The sequence below is a fragment of the Lycium ferocissimum genome, chromosome 9 (assembly GCF_029784015.1).
Source record: "Lycium ferocissimum isolate CSIRO_LF1 chromosome 9, AGI_CSIRO_Lferr_CH_V1, whole genome shotgun sequence".
In the NCBI taxonomy this organism is placed as follows: Eukaryota; Viridiplantae; Streptophyta; class Magnoliopsida; order Solanales; family Solanaceae; genus Lycium; species Lycium ferocissimum.
In genome coordinates, this window is record NC_081350.1 from 30606005 (window position 1) to 30627887 (window position 21883).

Here is a 21883-nt window from a genome sequence, read left to right on the forward strand (position 1 = left end):
TTTTAATTCTCTAACACATATTTATTTTCTCCGTGCACTTTTACTTGTTCACTTTTCACATTTTTGCTGAATATTTATTCTCTTCTCATGCATATATCCATAACTTTTGGTACAAATTTGGATTGCTATTGTTCGTTCTCTTTTCACGTTTAAAGTGTTGAGAAAGAAGGAAAACAGGGATAAAAGTCACTCCGTCTTATCACATTCTTTAAGAATTAATAAATGAAGTATATATTTTATCATAATATCCATATTTATTAGTGTATAGTCTCAATAGCCTTAGAAAATGATTTGAAAATAAGTAATTAATGTAAAGAGTAAAATAAGACGAAAATTCCTTTCTCTTGATATGTTAACATAGACAATTACTTTTATCCCCGTTTTCTTTCTTTGTCAATACTTTACTTATCTTACTCTCCTTTGCATTCTCTGATTATTGTTCCTTTACATTTATAAAATGTATTACTTTATATTTTCATTTCGGAATTAAAAATTGGTGATTTACGATATAACATATATTTTTCTAATTTTGATTTCTTTGTAACAGTTCTTTTTATCTATAATTGTTAATATAAAAAATTATAATATAACTAATTTACCCCTTATTAACATATTTTTTAATTAATTAATAAAAATATTTTATTAGTTTTGCTTTTAAAAAATCCAATATATACAACAATGGTTCTTATGTTTGGATCTGAACAGTTAATTGATTGAGATGAATATCAACTTGTCGGTATACATATAAGATATTAAACAATTTAAAAGAAAAAATCTAGAATCAAAATATTAATTTTCCCTCACCTTCTTACTAATTTTTTTTTTCACATTGATGAACAACTTTCATTGTCATAACTGGGACAAATTTTTAAAAGTTATTTACAAAATACAAATCTTAAAGACCGGCTAATTAAAATGAATAATCATGTTTAGCCCGTGCATCGCACGGGCATATATGGCTAGTAATAGAAATATATATATACACATACATACATTTGGACTCTGGTTTCGAGAAAGAAACCAGTTGTTGTAAACAAGTAAAGCTGGTTTGTTGCATTTCCATTGGGAGCACTTTCATCACTCATGATTATTGTACAGCACTTCCAACGGAACTTAATTCCACGTTGCCATCAAGAAGCAAAGTCGAGTTCGTGTTTTTTTTTTTTTCTTTTTTCTAGAAATTCCTTCATGATGTGTTGTGTTTTACAAACTACTCTTTTCGTCCCATTTTAATTATCGTTATAACTTCTTTTTACGTCTATTAAAAGATAATAAAAATAAGATATGCCCGTATAGTTCACGAAATTATTCTTATGTAATAAAAGTAAATTGGTATTTTCCGCTTAAATACTATGCATTTTCTTTTAATATTAAGAGTATAGTTGAAACAATAGTGACAGTTATTTTAGGACAATTTTTTTAGCTAAAATGATTGTTAATTTGGGACGGATGGTGTACTATTTATTTATGACGTTTATAGTTCTAGTGGACTTCCATAATCAAAATTATGAATTGTATTACGTTTGATTTAGTTTAGTTTTAGTTGACATTGTTTCCTTAGTTAGTCTAGAATCATTTAGTTTTTTTTTTTTTTTAAATCTATTTATGTTCAGATTAAATAAATTCATTCTTAATTTTCTGTTTTTACATTAAAAAAAAATATAAGTATGATAAATCATACAAAAAGTCAAAGTGAAATCTTGCACCTTCAAGTAAACTTTACGGTTGACCTGCTTGGATAAGTCGAAGGTAGATCCAGAATTTTAAGATAGAATAAGCTTGATTCAATTTACAAAGTGATATATTAACACGCCAAATTTACATATAAAATTAAGTTTTCTCCATTTTCCATTGCTTCTCATTCTGGAAATTTATGAATTAATACTAGCAGCCAAAAGTCTCATTAATGGCATATAAGCATGTATATCTGAAGGAATTTAAGAATTAACACAAATTTAATAGGCGAACCGGAAACAAATTCTAGGAGAAAGAGGGTGGAGGGGATAAAACCAGTTCCGAAGATTACTAAAGGAGAAAACGGAATGAGTATTTCAGAAAGAAAAACAAAAAGAAAAATAAAAGACAAGGACAATTAAACAATAATTCATCATAATCTCTTTAATTATAATCCCTTCGATTCAAAAAAGGTGTCCACTTAGCCATTGCATACCCCTTAAGAAAATATTAATTCCTAAGGAAAAAAGAGATAATTTGACTAAATTACCCCTAATTAAATATTTATTGGAATTTGATCACTTAATATTTAATAAGGGTAAATCTGAAAAAATAAGGTTAATTTTTTTTTTTAATTTAGTAATGAACACTCTTTTTGACTAAAAAATAAAGGCCAAGTGAGAGTATAACATTACATGAGATGTTGAAAAGATAGGAAACATGTCTCGTGCTGGTTCCATTTGGGATGAGCATGGTACAGTATTTGAAACTTCAGTACGGTAATTTCGATTTTTGGTTTCTAAAAATACTATACCATTATCGTACCAAATTTGTTACACCCCGCACTTTCAGTGTTACACCCCGTACCTCGGAGAAACACTGGTTAAATTTGAATGTAAGTATGTTGAGCTATGGCTAGGTAAAACAACTTTGGAGTGTGAGGAATGAAACATTATTAAGTATATGGTTTAAGTAAAGGATGAATTATGATCTTGCAAGCCGTAGCCGAGAAGGACAGCCTTGGAACCAAAGGACATGACCATAATCAAGTATGATTAGTGATAAATATCATGTAATCAGAGTTTCGAAAGATTTTGGGACCAAGCAAATCAACGAAAATAAGTCTGTCGAAAATTTGGAACAAGTTGGCAGAATTAAGGATAGAATTTTGGGTCAACTTTGGAGGGGTATATCTCTAAGTATATGAGGAGTTTTAAGGTGTTTTAAAAGCTTGAAATGAAGTTCGTCGAATCTAGTTTCCAACGCAACAAACCGCTCGTCGATAGGACATCAGAGTAGAAAATTATGGACGTTACAAGTTCGGCTGACAAAACAGAAACGCATGCTACAGTACTGCTACCAGTGCTGCTACAGTGTCACCGACTTTGCCCACCTATAAAAGGGTCAAGACCCCATTTTTCAGCTCCAAAACAAATCCTAAAGCCCAGCACACATATAGGGGCAAATATGTCATACAAAGTGAGGGATTAAATAGTAGTATCACAAGTTGGTTAGTTGAGAAATTTGGAAAACAACGTGTGGGATGTTTTAGGAAATATATTGGTATGGATAATGATCTTGATGATGTTGGTATTGTTGTTGTTGATTGGTTGTTGATATTATGGTTTCGAGCTAGGCATATAAACAGGGGAGATGCTGCCCGAATTTCGGCAGATTCTAAATGGATTTAAATTAAGGGTTTAAGATGAGCGTATAACGATGTGCCTAACAATAATATGAATGGTTTACATGTAGATTTATGAGCTTGGAAGGATAAACGTTCAGTAGTTAAGGAGACCAAAAGGTATGTTAAGGCTAATCCTCTTTCTTTTAAAGGCATGATTCTTTTCCTACTAACCCATACATGACTATAAAAATCCTTATTTCCAAGAATGTTAGAGATTCATGACTCTTTAGTTTTTATGGTGCTAAAGATGAATAATTTTTTTTTATGATAACCATGACGATGATTATGAGGGATTTATTTATCCAAGCTCCAAGGCATACAGATTTCATGTTATTATGAGATGATTTTATTCATAGAGGTTTCCAAGTACATGAGCTTTATATTATTATGAGGTGATTGAGCTTACTTTGCAATTTCTTAATTTCCTTCATTGTTGGTAAACTCACCTTATGACCCTTGTTCCTTCAAGGTGGGATAAACGATGATGATTGATCCATAATATAATCGGAGATTACCGACCTTACGTCACTTCGATATAGTTGTGGCTTTTGATTGGGCTCTTAATCTTATGCATGCTTTATATATACGTATGTATTTTCTCACACCGACCCGCGCTATAGTCGGCCGGGTGCGGCACCTATTGTGCAACTACTGATCAGTTGGTATTACACACCGAGTCCCGAAAGGGTCGGGTACGTTACACTCCGAGTCCTGAAAGGGCCGGGTACGTTACACACCGAGTCCCGAAAGGGCCGGTTACGTTACACACCGAGTCTTGAAAAGGCCGGGTACATTATGATGACGATATTATATATATGTATGTAAGAAAAAGTTTTTTTTTAAAGGCTAAGCATGCATGACATCCGCCTTATGAGGCATTCAGATGTACAGGTTATCTCCCTCATTCCATGTTACCTTTCATATCTATATTATATTGTTATTCATGCCTTACATATTCAGTACATTATTCGTACTGATGTCCCTTCTGGTGGACGCTACGCTCATGCCCGCAGGTAGGCAGGGAGACAGATCAGACCCGTAAGTGTTCTATCACAGAAGACTCTTAGGAGCACTCCACTTACTTCGGAGCTGCAGTCTATTTGGTGTTGTCCTTATGATCATTGTATTCCACGTAGAGGCTCGTAGACGTATAAGATATTAGATGTTTTATAGCTCCACCGGTTCATATTATTGTATGATATATTGGTGGCCTTATCGGCCTTATTTTGAGCTCTTGATACTTTACTGTTAGCCTTGCCGGCTTTATGATATACGTTATGTTGTGGCAACCTTGTCGTTCTGCATATGTACATATGTGCTGAATGATCGGATATTCCTTTGTTGGGCCTTTTCTGCGTGCAGGTGTTCTTTGGGTTATGGTTTATGATGTTCAAGGTAACGTATAAGTCAGGTGGTCCCCGGCATACAGGTCGGAGCCCGTCATACTCCTGGTAGGGGTGTGACAAAATTAATTCGGTATGGTTCGGTATTTTAAAGTTCGGTTTCGGTATTTTATGGTACGATAAATCGGTACCATAGTTTGTCCGACTTCGACTTAAATATACTCATATCGTGGAGAATTATGACTTCCGCTGCTTAAGAAATAATGTCTCAATTATTATGTACTAAACATCTTACGCATGTAAAGATATTCAAAAGAAAGTACAAGCAATCCCCTTCGTAAATCAATTACACAAAAAAAAAACATTTAAATCAAGATAGAGTAGTCAAAGTTCCAACGTTTAAACAATTAGTTTTCTAATAATACTAGTTTATATATTTGTTAGTATTATACTACTAAGATATATGAATTGTATATGTAATTATATACTTCGGTATGGTATTCGGTATTTCGGTATTTTCTCTCTGAATACCGAATACCAAACTTTTAAAAAAGGCATACCAAATACCGAAACCACGGTATAAAAAATTTCGATTTCAGCATAATAATCGGTATCTACCATACCATGCCCACCCCTAGGTTCCATTATTTACTTACATATGACATGTACATGTGTGCCAACTTTTTCCGCCAGAAATTTCTTTTCCCAACAAGCCATTTACTCTCTTCCTCCCAAAATAAGTGTCATCTTAGGAATTCAAGACAAATATTGACAAGTATTCTCAACTATGTCCTTAGCATTAAAAAAGTAATCCTCTTTAATATTTTCAATTCTCAAAAAACATTTACGCAATAAATACGAGTAGTTTAGTAAACTTCACATTGTATTTATTGATTTTTTAATGGGCGTGATTTTTCTTTAAAATGACACTTATTATGGGACGAAGAGAGTATTAACTTGTTCTATGTGCAATTTGCAAGAAGATGCTACTGTCAAGTTCTTATAAAGTGCAAGTAGTACAACAACATCAAAGTAAAAAAGACAAGAGTTGTGTTACCTTCGAACTGAGTCCATCCAGTCCAATAATTAAGGTTGAAGAAATGGAAACTCCAGTTCCATCAATATCCAATAAAAACTTGGAGGGTAAAATCGCCATCATCACAGGAGGAGCCAGTGGTATCGGAGAGAACACGGCACGTCTCTTTGCTCAACATGGGGCTAAAGTTGTTATTGCAGACATCCATGAAGAAAGAGGCCGATCGGTAGCCGAATCTATTGGGAATGGAAACTGCATGTTCATCAAATGCGACGTCATTGATGAGCAACAGGTCCAAACGTTGATAAAATCAACGGTGGAGATTCACGGTCGACTAGACATTATGTTCAGCAATGCTGGAATTTTCGCTATTGATGATAGTGAACAAGTTATCCTAGGTTTTAACCTGGATAGTTTAGACAAGATAATGAGCGTCAATGTTCGGGGATCAGCAGCGTGTGTGAAGCACGCGGCTGAGGCGATGGTGGAGGGGGGTGTGAAAGGGAAAATAATATGCACGGGTAGCTCAGTGACGACTAATGGGACGTCTAATCATATTGATTACGCGATGGCTAAGCACGCGCTGCTTGGATTGGTGAAGTGTGCAAGCTTGGGACTAGGTAAGTACGGTATACGTGTGAATTGTGTTACTCCTGGGGCAGTAGCTACACCCTTGTTTGAGAAAGGAATGAAAATGGATGCGGAGAAAGTGTTCGAATTGTTCAGTTGCTTGAAAAATAATGGGCCACAGAAGAGTTCTCATATAGCTGACGCCGTCTTGTTTTTGGCTTCTGATGAGTCTCAGTTTGTCACCGGCCATAATTTGGTCGTTGATGGAGGCTTTCGCCCACCTGTTTTTTGATAATTTGAAATTGGAATTTGGTTAATTTTGGGCTTTAAGTTTCTTTTTGTATCGTTGTTGCGCTTAATGATTTGACAATCTGTTTAATAGAATTTTTAAGCAAAAATATAATGTCCTTCCAGGGGCAGTACAGTAGTCAAAATGCCTCAGTTCTTTCTTCTTCATTTTCCAGTAAAATGCATCAATAATTGTATAACGTACAATGAGTTCTTACTTGCTTTCCATTAAAACTATGTAAAGAAGAACTTTCACAACTATAGAAGATCATCCATTAATGAAAGATAAATAGAATATAGGAAAAATCAAGAATTTAATGTAGTGCTTGTAGATAGTGGAGACAAATATAACAAGCAAAGTGGTAAAGTCTAGGGCTGTTCACGGTTTTGGTTAAAACCAAAATCAAACAAAAAATTTAACCAAACCGAATAAAAAACCGACATTTGGTTTGGTTTGGTTTAATTTGGTTTTAAATTTTAAAAACCGATAATATTTGGTTTGGTTATGGTTCTATTATAAAATAACAGAATAAATAACCGAACCAAACCGATAAATTATATACATAAATTTTATAATTATTTATATGTATAATATTAGTTTTTTATAAATAATTATAAATATTTTATACCTTTTAATCATTAATTTGATTTTTGATCTACTTATTTCACATGATTGTTCAAGGCTCATGTTTTTAAGAATATGTCCAAGCCCATGTCTTTAAGTCTTTTAACTATTTTAAGTGTTAAGTGTAAACCTACTAACAGAAGCTCACGTTAGAGTCTAATAATGTCTTTAACTTAAATTTTTAGCATTTTTTTGTCAGCCATTTGATTTTAGGTTGTTTTCTTCTTCTTTTTTCGAATTTATACCTTTCTTTTTTTCTTTTGAATGGGTCCTAAACTTCTAATATTTTTCATATGAAAAGGACAGAGGTTGTAGATTTGGATGTTCCTATAAAAGATACTTGATAACATCAAAGATTTCTTCCAACTCACTGACGCATGGTAATGCCCTAATACTTCTTCCGTGGATAATCCTCCTAAAAAGCATAAAAGAACAACTCTTTGTAGTCGAGACCCTAGCCTTGGAGATAATGATAGAAAAACATCTAAAGTTTGGGATCATTACACAAAGTTTTTTAATAAAATGGGAGAATTGAGGGCAAAATGCAAGTATTGCCCCAAAGTTTGGGATCATTACACAAAGTTTTTTTATTTTATATATTTTAATTTTAATTTTAGGTAGTCTTTATGTTTAATTAATATGTATGTTTGTAACAACAACTAAAAACTCCTATGCTCTACTTTATTTCCAAGTATGTGTTTTAAGATGACAAAAATGGTGCAGCCACTACTAAGTTAGTTTTTAGCTCTATATGTAATGGTTTAGCAACTTTGGGTAACTTGAGTACTACACTGTCACTAATAATGAAAATGTTTCTATGATGTATGTTCCACCTTAAACTATAAATAAAAGTAATCATTTGAACAAAAAAAAAAAGACATGTCTTTTTCAACTTTTTAATGTTTTACTTGATAAGTCTAGCCCAGGGCTGCTACTATAAACTAGAAAAATTGACTAAAGAACCAAACCGGTGGTTATTATTTTATTTGGTTAGGTTATGGTTTTAGACATTTAAAACCCGACTAAATTGATTTGGTTATGGTTTAATCAATAACCGACCCAAAGTCTCAAACCAAACCACGAACACCCCTAGTAAAGTCCTACTGAAAATCACTTATGGAATTAGATGAAATGCTGAAAAGAATGATTTTGGAGAGTTTAGGGCTAAAAATTACATTGATGAATTCTTGGATCAAAACGTTTTCATTTTGTGGTTTATGAATTACAAGAAGGAAGTCCAAGGCTAAGATGTGAGCAAACCAAGATTAATTGGGCATATAGACACTGGCTTTTTTACCATAGTGAAACAAGATAAAGTTGGATTGGAAGTTCAGATGAAAAATGAAGACTGGATTGAGCCCAATGTTTCCTCTAATTCCTTCTTCATTTTTGCAGCGGATGCCTCGAGGGTAAGTGTTTTTTGGTAAAAAATTCATTCGCAGTCGATGCTTACACCAATCATACTACTTTCATAGTGCTACTGCATATAAGAGTGGGCAATTCGCAGAATTGCCCTTCTTTTGGGGTGGTCTTTAAATTTTACCCCTCATATTTGAAATCTTTAAATTTTGCCCTTCGGCTAAAACCCGTGGGTTCCAGGTTCGAACCCCCACACAGTGAAAAATAAAAAAAAAAATTCGCAAAGCGAGTTTAAATTTCGCTATGCCCACCGGCATACAACTTAGAAGGAATTATCAAAGTTATGGGACCGGAATACTTATATGCCTTATGGGCAGAGCATAAGTATGCGGAGTCCGGCTAAGATAACTTTGATAATTCCTCCACAAGTTTATGTCGGGTCCGGCATAAAAGTTTGCCCATTAAAAGTATGCCCCCACGGGCATAAACTTGTGAAGGAATTACCAAAGTATATGGGACTAGCATGCATGCTTATGCCAAGAATACGCCCATAAGGCATAAGTATGCGGTCCCAGCATAAATTTGGTAATTCCTTAACAAAGAGGTATGCCGGTCCGAGCATACACGCGACCCAAACCTTGCCTTGCATTTTTTTTTTTTTAATTTATGCTTGAGCGGGGTTCGAACTTAACCTCATGATTTGCGTGAACGCTCGAGTTGCAATGCGAAGGGCAAAAAAATTAAAGACCAATGATATGAGGAGCATAATTTAAAGACCACAAATATGAGGGGCAAAATTTAAAGACCACCCCAAAAGAAGGGCAATCCGCGCAAAAAAATGTATAAGAGTCATTACGTTGGGTGTAAAATTGGGCTTTAATTAGGAAAACAAGAAGCCTTCTTGATTCTTCTTTTTGACAATCATTTCGCATGATCTTTTAGCCTAGTTGGTTTCATTAGAATTTAACACTTGGGCTATGTTCTTTCATGTCCTAAATTGCTTGCGTATCTTAGTGTTGAAAAAACAACATGATGTTAATACACAATATATTGATGAGTCCAAATTTTCATCTTACTAGTATCTAGACATGTGCGTTGCATGTGTATTCCATGCAACCAGACAATTTTTTATTAAATAACATAAATATTAATATACTAATTAACAAGTCTGTGATTAGTAATATGAATTTTAAAAGAGAAAAATGGTGAGCTTATTCGACCAATTTGATTGTTGAACAAAAATGATCGGGTATCTTCTATATTTGTAAAACTGGATAACTAAATTAAGTTGGATAGGTCTGATGTATAGAGAAATTAATTTTGATGTTATTATGTACAAACATGTGATAAGATCATATTTTGTTAATACTTCTTTATAGACGATGTTTTTCGTGTATGTTCTATAAAAAGTTAAACTCTAACATAATTTCTCATTAAGTAATATGTTGGGTTCTTCTAAACTTCTTGGTTTTTTTTTCCTTTTTTACTCATCAGGAAAAAGAAAGAATTATTTTCCAACAAAAAATAAATTTGACAGAAAACAGTAATAATAAACACTTTAAATTAAAAACAAATAAGACTTCAGACAAACCTTTTCACGATCTCAATGGTAAATTTTTAACAATAAGGGAGAATTACTTCAGCCTCCGCTTTTGTAGCTGCCTTTAAGTTTTTTGATATCACAAAAACCTGTCAAGATTTGACAACCGCTCCATTAAAATTAAAATTGTTAACACTTACATAACTATCGTATATAGAAATGATTGATTAGTTGTAGAGGATAAAAAAAGTTGTGGGATTATCAAAGTATTCATAAAAAATAACAGGAAAAGAAAATAAATATACATGAGTAATACATGTACATGAGTTTGGTTTGTTGAGATGGTGACGACATATACAAAACTAAAAGAACTGCTTTTTAAGAAAAAAAGAATGCCAATTGACAATGACTTTTGGCTGAAAAAAAGTTGGTTAATTGAGCTCCTTGTTCACTCTTGATTTAACAAATAAATAAAGGAGATGGAAAGACTAACATACATGAATTCGTAACTGTAGTTGGAAGATTGAAAGAAATAAATATTGAATGAGCAGTATATAAGTGCATATTTGCAAAAAACAGCAATAAATAGTGGAAGATAAAAGCATTAAGAATCTGACTAAGTTGTAATAAATGCATTAGCTTAAGAAAAAAAAAATCCCACATATGCGATCCTTCTTTATGATTGCGTTCATCATTTACATTTGTTTTCCTGGATCTTTTACATTTTTACTATTTATTTCATTGCTTATTGAGAGGTAAATTTTACGTGTTAGTACAAAAATATTATAGAAATAATTTTAAGTGAAGGCTAAAATGATGGTTTGGCTTTTTCACGAATATTTTTGTAATTTAAATTTGACCTTCAAGCTTCCCACTTTTATATTAGTATAGATAAGTACATGAATATTCCACTATGTTTGCTTCGACTACACACTTAATGTTTTCCACACAAAAAGAAAAACCTCAAACAAATACTTCTTGCAAAAAAAAAAAGAAAATTGACTATTAAATTACAATGAATTATAACTACCGGAAAATGAAAGTAAATTCAAGAAAATGAATAAACTACGCTAATGGTTTTGCAATAAGCGCTTGGAAGATAAAGAAACTTCACACTAGTAACTTCTCAATTAATTGTGTTATTATCATTTATTTGAAGGTGAATTTACTATTTAGTACAAAAATACTATAAAATGATATTTAGATGAGGGATAAAAATACCGTTTAACTTTTGATGTATATTTTGGTAATTCAATTTTACACTTAACATTTTCCCACTTTTAATATAGTATATGATATATGATAATTTTTTTTTTTTTTTCTTTTTTTTTTTTTCGTATTATAGCCCCACAAACCAAAATGGCTGTCGATTGAGGTTTTTGTCCCTTAGCTAGATTCTTTCAATACTGTAGAATCTCATCAAATGATATGCATATGCAACAGTAACTTAATAAAAAAAAAGGGAAAAGGGTCAAAAATATCTCTCTATTTTGGAAAAAGGGCTAAAAATGTCCTCCGAACTTATTTTGGGTCAAAATACCCTTTCCGTTATGAAACTTGTCAAGCATACCCCTCGGCCCTCTGTTAGCGAAATATTCATTCCCCCCCCCCCCCCCCCCCCAAAAAAAAAAAAAAAAAAACCATTTTTTGACCCAATCCAAACTTAACCCGACCCAAACAAAATAATAGCTCCTTAGTCCACCAAACAAGACTCAAACGTTCAATTCCTCTTCACCAACATTAGAGAGAGAGAGATAACATTAGAGAGTGAGAACAGTGATGGTTCCCAATTCCACATCCGATTCTTCACTTTTTCCAGCCAACTTTCAATTCAATATGGCTTCAAATATTATCTCAACTTCGACAAAATGAAGACCAATAGAGTATACTTAGGGATGGATAGAACTAAAAAAGTATGTAATTTCTGCTGGAACTTTTAGTTATTTTGATAGAAATTTGAGATCTTCTTTCTCAGCAAAGCATATTTTATACACAGTCATTGCCATGTTTTCACTGCAACAAAATCAAAGTTCTAGAGACAATACAAACACCAAACGAAGAACATGAAAAAATAAAAATAAAACAGAAATAGTACCTGATTTAAATAACAAATTCCTTCTCACTGCAAAAATCCTATTCAAGCAAGCGATGAAACCCAAACAGCACCCGATAATTCTTTCTCCAACTTCCTCCATGAAATGGAAGAAGCAGTATGCCCACAGCTTGTTTTCCCCGCTCATCTAACAACAAGAAGCACCTAAAATGTTTGTCCTAATCTGTAACATGAGATTTTGAAGCTACAGTATGAGATTTTGAAGTGTTACCAATCTCAAATTGAACGTTTGAGTCTTTTTTGGGGGACTAAAGAGTTATTATTTTGTTTGAGTAGGGTTAAGTTTGGATCGGTTCAAAAATTGGTTTTTTTTTTTGGGGAAATGGATATTTCTATTAATAGAGGGGTATGTTTGAAAAATTTCATAACTAGAAGGCTATTTTTGACCCAAAATAAATTCGGAGGACATTTTTGACCCAAACTAAGTATGCCATATATATGATATCACCAAGAAAGCCAAAAGAAACGCTATTACCTGTAGGTCACCCTTCATTATCGAAAGAAGAGAAATGTATCCAAATCAACTTTTATACTCCACATTCCCCTACGTACCCAAAAGCACATATAATATGAAAAGAGAAAAAATCAAAGAGAGAAAAATAAAATCTCATCAAATGATATGTAGTGACTTAAAAAAGAAGAATCCAATCTAAGTATCCCATTTCACATATATATGATATATCACCGAGAAACCGAAAAGAAATGATATTTCCTGTAGGTCAACATTCATTATCGAAAGAAGAGAAATTTACCAAATCAATTTTTATATACACTCTTAAAAGCACATATAATACGAAAAGAGAAAAAATCAAATAGAGAAAAGTAAAATCTCATCAAATGATATGTAGTAACTTAATAAAGAAGAGTCCATACTAATAAGTATCCCATCTCACATATATGATATCACCGAGAAAGCGAAAAGAAAGGATATTTCCAATAGGTCACCCTTCATTATCGAAAGAAAAGAATATCTAAATCAACTTTTATACTGCCCATTCCCCCTACGTACTCAAAAGCACATATAATACGAAAAGAAAAAAATCAAATAGAGAAAGGTAAAATCTCATCAGATGATATATAATACTAACTTTAATAAAGAAAAATTCGAATTAGGTATCCTATCTCACATATATATGATATCACCCAGAAAGCGAAAAGAAACCATATTTCGTGTAGGTCACCCTTCATTATCGAAGGAAGAGAAATGTATTCAAATCAACTTTTGTACTCCACATTTTCCCAACGTACTCAAAAGCACATATAATACGAAAAGAGAAAAAATCAAATAGAGAAAAATAAAATCTCATCAAATGATTTGTAATAGTAACTTAATAAAGAAATATATCCCATCTTACATATATAAGATATCACTGATCACTGATAAAGCGAAAAGAAACGATATTTCCTGTAGGTCACCCTTCATTATTGAAAGAAGAGAAATGTATCCAAATCAACTTTTATATTCCACATTTCCCCTAGTCAAAAGTACATATACTAAAAATTAAGAAAAGAGAAAAAAAGCAAGTAGAGAAAAGTAAAATCTCATCAAATGATATAGAGCAACTTACTACATATACCACCAAAGGATGTGGTGCAACAGATGGGCCTGCTCCTCCCTTAATCAGAGGTCTCGGGTTCGAGCCCTAGGTATGGAAAAATTTCTAGTAGGGAGCGCTTCCCCCGGAATGAGGCCCTATGCGGTGCGAATTCAAATATAGTTGGGCTCTAATGCGGATACCGGACACCGGATGGAAAACCAAAAAAAAAAAAAAAAAAAAAAAACCTACTTACTAGGCGTACCATGCGACTAGTATATATATATATAGCTCGAGGGGAAGATTAATAAATAGGTCATAGGCGTGTGATATATCTAAGTAAGTTTAGTTTGATCAAATACATTATATTATTGAATATCATCCATGGCATCCAAGATTCCAACCATAGATTTTCTCAAGACCGAGCTGAAACCAGGTTCTTTAGAATGGGAATTAACAAAAGCTCAAGTCCTCCAAGCCTTAAAAGAGTATGGTTGCTTTGAAGCAATATATGATAAGGTTCCAAAGGAAATTGGAGAAACCATGTTCGATGCTTTAAAAGAAGCATTTCCATTGGAGTCCAAAGTGAGAGAGTTTATAGACAAACCCTTTGATCGGTACCAAGACCAAATTCCACACACTCCATACAATGAGATTAGGTGCACCACTGATTTGCTCCTCCCTGAAAGTATTGAAACCTTCGTCAATACCTTCTGAGGCTTCTGGCCTGATGAAAATCTTCACTATGGGTATTATGCTTAATTACTTCATTAATTACCTTTTGTTATTTAACGGTATATTAATAGGATTATTTAGTGTATACACTTATATTAGTGATGTTTGATTCATTGGACTAATAATCTGATTTACGGGGTATAATAACAAAACATGTGTTTGGTTTTAGGCTAAATAAACTTTTGACCAATTTTATTTATTTATTTATTTTATTTTATTTTTTGGATAAACATTGATTTTCAATTTTAACCTAGCTTACGTAACAACTTTTGAAGAAGAGTTTTGGATAATGATATTTTTGGTATTTTGTATTTTATCCCCTAATCATTACCCCACGTTGAGTGTGGTATAAAAATGATACTATAATTGTGACATCATAAATCCATGATTTCTAATCCTGGAAACCAATGCGGGAAAGAATAATCTTGTTTGAGGGATTTCTATCCTAACCCCTCCAACCAAACGACCACTTAATATTTTGTTTAATACATCCTATTATTTTGGTCTCACTTATCTTGTTTTTGTTTAAATATTATCTCCTTATATTACTATGTCTACAAGTTCTTATTATCTCCTTATATTCCTATTTCTACAAGTTTTTATATGTTAAATTTAACCATATAAAATAAATAAATTTGGCAGCAATGTGGTAAAGTCCTACTCAAAGTCACTTATGGAGTTAAATGAAATGCTGATAAGGATGATTTTAGAGAGTTTGGGGCTAAAAAATTACATTGATGAATTCTTGGATCAGCAAGTTTTTATTTTACGATTTATGAACTACAAGAAGGAAGTTCAAGGTGAAGATGTGAGCAAACCAAGATTAATTGGCCATACAGACACTGGCTTCTTGACAATAGTGAAACAAGATCAAGTTGGATTGCAACGGATTGAGTCCAATCCTTCTCCTGATTCCTTTGTCATTTTAGCAGATGATGCCTTGAGGATAAGTGTTTTTAGGTAAAAATTTATTCGCAGTTGATGCTTACACCAAGCCGAAAATGCATGATATGTGTTTACATATAGATTTAGCACTTATAATATTTAATTAACATACATTTAGTTAATTAACATACATTTTCATCTCCCTAAATCTTACTTAAATATAGTAATTTGATGTAAACGTCCTATGCGAATAAGGATTTACACGTGTTTCTATTGCAAAAAACGGAAACAGCAAATAAATAGAGATTAGTGGCGGAGCTACATGTACTTAACACCTCACACCCCTTTATTGGAAAATTACACTATGAAGCTAGGTAAAAATAATTTTTTTATGTATATAACCTCCCCCCATTTTCCCCTTTCCCCTACCCCCTAAGTAATAATTTTAGTAAAAATAAAAAATAAAAAAAAATATTGGCACCCCTTGACTTCTTCTTGAATTTACTTATTTATATTTTGAAACCACTTAGTGAAAATTTTGACTCAGAGCACAAATTGGGATAAACCTTGATATTTGTTAAACAACAAAGAAATAGAGATAATGGGACGGTGTCAAAAAGTATAATTTTAGTTACATAAAATAAAATAATCGAAAAATTAATATGATATAAATTTTATAAAATAACCGTCTGAACTGTACAATTGACACCCCTAGTTATTACATTACGGCATCCTCGCGTTTTATTTTTTTAATAAAATTCTTCAAGTGGTATTTATTTAAACAAAGAACACGGACGAAGACACCGTATACTTTAGTAATTTTATCTATCTGGATCTCATCTTGTATACTTTCTTTTAATATATTATATTTTAATGTCTTTTCCTAATTATCCATGCATATATTATTTTTTATAATTTAGTGATAATTGACATTAATTCCATAATTTCGAATAACTTATTTTTCCAATTTAAAGAGGAAATTATCATTTTTTTGTTCCTTATTTTTTATCAAACAAATAAATAGTAATAGATACTTATTACTTTTATTAGAAAAAGTAAACCATGTTGGGGTATATATTAGGCCCTTCCCATTACAAAGTTGACATATATATGAGCAAATTTGACCTTTTCTTCATAATTTACAGGCGTGGACAAATGATCAAATACAATCTGCTTTTCATAGAGTAACAATAGCGGGCGACATTGAACGTTTCTCCATCATGTTATTTTCATCGCCAAAACCAGGCAAAATTATAGAGGCTCCAAAAGAAATGGTGGATGAGGAACACCCGATACTCTTCAAGCCCTTTGACATTGTTGGATATATTAAATATCGTATGACAGGAGCTGATAATGAAGCTAGAGATGCTCTCAAAACGTATTGTGGTGTTTAATTGAGTTGTTCCTGATTCTTATGCTTGGTAGTGTTTCCTCTCTTTATTCCTCCGAAATAATGTTACTCATAACTTATTAATGGTTATGTTGTACACTAGTTGTATTTAATTTCCTTTTTGTAGTAATAAGGGTAATAGATGTCGTATTGGGAGGATCATGGAAGAACCTGATCTATCCTACAGAGGTACTCAAATTCAATTAGTGATCAATTTTTGCGTATTCCTAGTAACTTTATTTATAATATATGTTTAGTTATCTCTTTGTATCAAGAAGTCTTTGGGGAATTCAATTTTCCCACGAATTAAGATGTTCATTGGAGCATGTATCTAATTTTATGGTCACTTAACTATTTCTTATTTTAATAATACGAAATATTATTTGTTTCATGGGGAAAAGCCTGTGGTTAGCTTATGGGCCCAAATCAAGGTGAATTTTTTTTTTTACTTTTCACTGAATTTTTAATGGCCTCTAGATGAAGTGCACATAAACAATTTTGTTCATTATCAACAAACAGTCATGTCAACCACGAGCTACTTGTTCCCTCGTCTATATAATAGATAATAGAATAATTTGAAAGCAGAGTTCAAAATTTCTTTTAATTGAAATGGTAAGGTAACTAAATAGAATTTTGTAAAAGAAAGAGAAGGAAGAATTTCATACATTGAAATCATTAGGACTTCAATGATGCTCAAGAAAATTGTAGGCTCTAAATCATCATTTAACATTAGCTCAAGGGTGGCAAGTACAATATAAAATATCATTTACACATGCTTAGAGAGATATGATTCAAGATTTTGAGGAGGTTATTGTTAACGTGGATTGAATTAATAATTATCAAGTATGTTTGCATTAGGTGCAACAAAAGGAACAACATGCTTCAAGATTTTGAGGATTGGAGGTTCATGTTAATGTGGATCGAATTTTGGATATTTTCTGTAGCCCGTTATAAATTGGCGGTGCGGCCCAATTAGATTTAAATTTTCAAATAGACCGACACGTGTATGTGGATCGAGGAGGGACTGCTTTGAGAGATTTTTATACTACACAACAGGAAGTTACACCTAATGATCTTGAAAATAAGTGGTCTTTAACTTTTGGCCCTCAATTTCCCCTTTAAAGTCAAAAGTCAAAATTTGTTAAACTTATTTTTGGCCATAAAACAAGCAGGGTCAAACGTTCAAGACCACCTACCTCAAAGGTCATTTTTGTAAATCACTAACATACACAACATCCTAAAGTGGCCCAGTTGAAAAAAAAAATCTTAAGCTTTATTTGCAATAAAACATAGCCAATATTATAACTATATGAAATGTGTATAAGCGTTGTGCATATTGTATACACTGTTTATACCCATGATATAAACTTATTATACATTATAAGTATACACTTATACAGGCTACAAGGGATAAGGCTAGCTGAGCGTGAGCAATTTTAGTCACCTGGATATGTGTGTAAAGTTCCCCTCCTTCGATTCACCCGCATTCTAATGTATTTTGTATCTTCGTTAGAATTTGGAGGTTCGCGACTTTTCATCGATAGTTTTAACTTTTTTAGTTGGGTTGCTTGGTAGTTGGTATTATAGAAGTTATTTTTCAATGAACCTTTTAGTATAAAGGGTCAATAAATGTTTTTGAGTGTTAATTGAAGCAAATTATATGAAGATCATAAGAGTTAAGATATAAGGAAAAGTGTCACTAGTTGCAGTATTCGTCACATCATAATACAAACTTTTCGCAATATAGTCAATTTTTTCACTCCAGCTTAAATTAGTTTAGTTTTTTCGAGTTTGAAAAACTTATTCTAACCACTTTTTAAGTTCAACAAAATTCATCCCTCACAAAATAACATTATCTCAAGTGAAATGAATATTCAAACACAACTTTAATTTTTAAACGTCCGTTTATAGCTTAACTTCAAATATTATTGTATTTCAAATGTCACCACATTTATGTCTAAACTCCGACTTAAATTCTCGAGAAGCGAACATTAATGTAATTAATTATCTTGGGACAGGGGTGTCTTTTTTGTATAAAAAGAGAAAAAATACAGTAACAAGTTCTTTCATGAAGCAGTTACTGTATAAGTTACCCTAAAAAGAGGGGCAACAACAACATACCCAATATAATCCCACAATGTGGGGTCTGGGGAGGGTAGAGTGTATGCAGACCTTACCCCCACCTTTTAAGGTAGGGAGGCTGTTTCCGAAAGACCCCCGGCTCAAGAGAGAACAAGACAAAAGATCTGATAGGGCTAAGCATATCAAAACAATATGAAAACGAGAATGAAAGTGAGAAAGTCATGATAAAGCAGTCTGGAAAGAAAGGAGCAGTAGCTACCATAGATAAATAAGATAATCGAAGTGCATGACCCAACAAATATAAGCAGAGATCAAATGACAATACATGAATGAGCAAAACTACAACTACTGGGACGAGAGAAAAAGCGAGACTACCTCCTAGCCTTCTATCATAATCTGGGTCCTTCTATAATAATCTGGGTCCTCCACATCCTCCTATCTAAGATCATGTCCTCGGTAAGCTAAAACTGCGCCATGTCCTGTCTAATCACCTCTTCCCAATACTTCTTTGGCCTACCTCTACCTCTCCCCGAAACCGTCCATAGACCTCTCACACCTCCGCTTTGGGCATCCGTGTCTCTCTCTTCACGTGCCCAAACCATCTCAGCCTCGCTTGCCGCATCTTGTCCTCCACCGATGCCACTCCTAACTTGTCCCGGATACCTTCATTCCTAATCTTATCCCTCCTAGAGTGCCCACATATCCACTGCAGTATTCGCATTTCCGCGACTTTCATCTTCTGAATGTGAGAGTTCTTGATTGACCAACACTCCGCCCCGTACAACAAAGTAGGTCTAACTACCACTCTGTAGAACTTGCCTTTAAGTTTTGGTGGCACTTTCTTGTCACACAGCACTCCGGAAGCGAGCCTCCATTTCATCAATCCTGCACCAATACGATGTGCAACATCATCGTCGATATCCCCATCTCCCTATAAAATAGACCCAAGATACTTGAAACTTCCTTTCTTTTGGATGGCCTGGGTACCAAGCCTCACTTTCTCGTCGGACCTCATGTGGTATGCCGCGAACGCCTCCAAGTACTCTATCTTGGTCTCTCAACTTAAATCCTTTAGACTCCAACGTTTGTCTCCAACTCTCCCGACTTAGCGTGAACTCGCATTGCGAGTCTCGTCAATCAAGACTATGTCGTCCGCGAACAACATACACCAAGGCACCTCGACTTGTATTTGTCGCGTCAATCCACATCACGAAGGCAAATAAAAACGGGCTGGGGCGATCCCCCGATGCAACCACTATCATAACGGGGAAGTGCTGCGAGTCTCCTCCTACTGTCCTTACCCTGGTCTTGGCTCCAACATACATGTCCTTTGTCGCTCTAATGTACACCACAGGTACACCTTTAGCCGCCAAGCATCTCCATAGAACCTCTCTTAGCACTTTGTCGTAAGCCTTTTCTAGGTCGATGAATACCATGTGCAAGTCCCTCTTCCGCTCCCTGTACTGCTCCACTAATCTCCTCACAATATGGATGGCTTCTGTAGTCGAGCGCCCCGACATGAATCCGAGCTGGTTCTCTGAAATAAACACATATCTCCTCACCCTCATCTCCACCACCCTCTCCCACATTTTCATAGTGCAACTTAGCAGCTTGATACCTCTATAGTGTTACAGCTTTGAATGTCGCTCTTATTTTTGTACAAGGGAATCATTGTACTCCACCTCCATTCTTCAGGCAGCTTCGTCATCCTGAAAATGACATTAAATAACCCAGTCAACCACTCCAAGCCTACCCTACCTGCACTCTTCCAAAATTCCCCAGGAATCTCATTAGGTCCGGTCGCTCTTCCCCTGCGCATTCTACGAACATTTTCCTTAACCTCCTCAACCTTTATACTCTTACAATATCCAAAGTCGCGATGCCTATCAGAGTACTCCAAATCTCCCAACACAATATCTCTGTCCCCTTTTTCGTTCAAGAGTTTATGAAAGTACGACTGCCATCTCCGTCTAATGTGAGCTTCCTCTACCAGCACTTTGCCATCCTCGTCCTTGATGTACTTCACTTGATCTAGATCGCGTGCCTTCCTCTCTCTCACCTTGGCAAGCCTGAACAACTTCTTATCCCCACCTTTGTCCTACGGATTCGCATCTGAGGCGCTCTCAAACCGCCCGTTTTACTGTAACCCAACTTCGCCTCCTTTCTTGCCATCTTATACTTTTCCCTGTTCGTTCGCTTCTATTCATCATCCTTGCTGTCAACCAACTTCGCATACGCTTGCTTCTTTGCTTCCACCTTCCCTTGGACTTCTCCATTCCACCACCAATCCCCTCGGTGCCCACCACGACAACCTCTTGAGACCCCAGTACCTCTCTAGCTACTTCCTGTCTGTTGGTTTTCTATCCCACTTGGTTGCGTCCCCCCTACTATCCCACGCCCCCAGCGCCGATTTCTCCCCCATCTCTAGGGCACTAAACAAAGTCAAACTCCCCCACCTAATTCTCGATCGATCATCCACGACCCTCTTCTTCTTCTTCCTCTTTATCTCCAAATCTATCACCAATAGCTTATGTTGGGTCGTAAGATTCTCACTCGGAATGACATTGCAGTCCTTACAGAGGCCTTTATCATCTTTTCTAAGGAGCAAAAAGTATATCTGCGTCGCAGCCGCCGAGTTACGGAAAGTTACTAAGTGCTCCTTCTTCTTCGGAAAACTCGAGTTGGCTACCACCAATCCAAAAGCCTTTGCGAAATCCAGGAGTGAGACTCCTCCTCCGTTCCTGTCCCGGAAGCCAAACCCCCCATGTACATCATCATAACCCCTCGAAACAGACCCATTGTGCCCATTGAAATCTCCTCCTACGAATAACTTCTCATTAGGCGGTATACTTCCCACCGCTTCATCCAAGTCCTCCCAAAAGCGCCTCTTTTCCTCCTTATCCAAACCCGCTTGCGGCGCGTAGGCACTAATAATGCTCAAGGTGAACCCTCCCATGACCAACTTAATCGTCATCATCCTGTCATTGACCCTCCTAACCTCTACCACCTAATCTCTTAGCT

General features: G+C 34.5%; 3 protein-coding genes across 3 annotated transcripts; 2 read left to right on the forward strand and 1 right to left on the reverse strand.

The window, feature by feature from the left end:
- The first annotated feature begins 5804 nt into the window (after window positions 1-5804).
- On the forward strand, window positions 5805-6710 carry LOC132031796 (short-chain dehydrogenase reductase 3b-like). The gene has a single exon (XM_059421699.1). The coding sequence runs from the start codon at window positions 5805-5807 to the stop codon at window positions 6600-6602; it is 798 nt and encodes a 265-aa protein (XP_059277682.1). The 3' UTR covers window positions 6603-6710.
- Window positions 6711-14154: 7444 nt separating this feature from the next.
- Window positions 14155-16784, forward strand: LOC132031797 (probable 2-oxoglutarate-dependent dioxygenase AOP1.2). Its single transcript, XM_059421700.1, has 3 exons — window positions 14155-14387; window positions 15148-15457; window positions 16536-16784. Exons 1-3 carry the CDS (start codon window positions 14155-14157, stop codon window positions 16782-16784), a joined length of 792 nt encoding a protein of 263 aa, XP_059277683.1.
- A 4416-nt stretch (window positions 16785-21200) lies between these two features.
- Window positions 21201-21836, reverse strand: LOC132031799 (uncharacterized). Its single transcript, XM_059421701.1, has one exon. The coding sequence runs from the start codon at window positions 21834-21836 to the stop codon at window positions 21201-21203; it is 636 nt and encodes a 211-aa protein (XP_059277684.1).
- Window positions 21837-21883: the final 47 nt, after the last annotated feature.

What these genes read in the sequence shown, in the direction of transcription:
- LOC132031796 (XM_059421699.1), top strand. Translation starts at nt 5,805, where the DNA reads ATGGAAACTCCAGTTCCATCAATATCCAATAAAAACTTGGAGGGTAAA.
- LOC132031797 (XM_059421700.1), top strand. Translation starts at nt 14,155, where the DNA reads ATGGCATCCAAGATTCCAACCATAGATTTTCTCAAGACCGAGCTGAAA. An exon ending in ATAGACAAACCCTTTGATCG is followed by an intron (nt 14,388 to 15,147) that starts GTACCAAGACCA and finishes TAAATTTGGCAG; the next exon opens with CAATGTGGTAAAGTCCTACT. An exon ending in ATGATGCCTTGAGGATAAGT is followed by an intron (nt 15,458 to 16,535) that starts GTTTTTAGGTAA and finishes CATAATTTACAG; the next exon opens with GCGTGGACAAATGATCAAAT.
- LOC132031799 (XM_059421701.1), bottom strand. Translation starts at nt 21,836, where the DNA reads ATGACGATTAAGTTGGTCATGGGAGGGTTCACCTTGAGCATTATTAGT.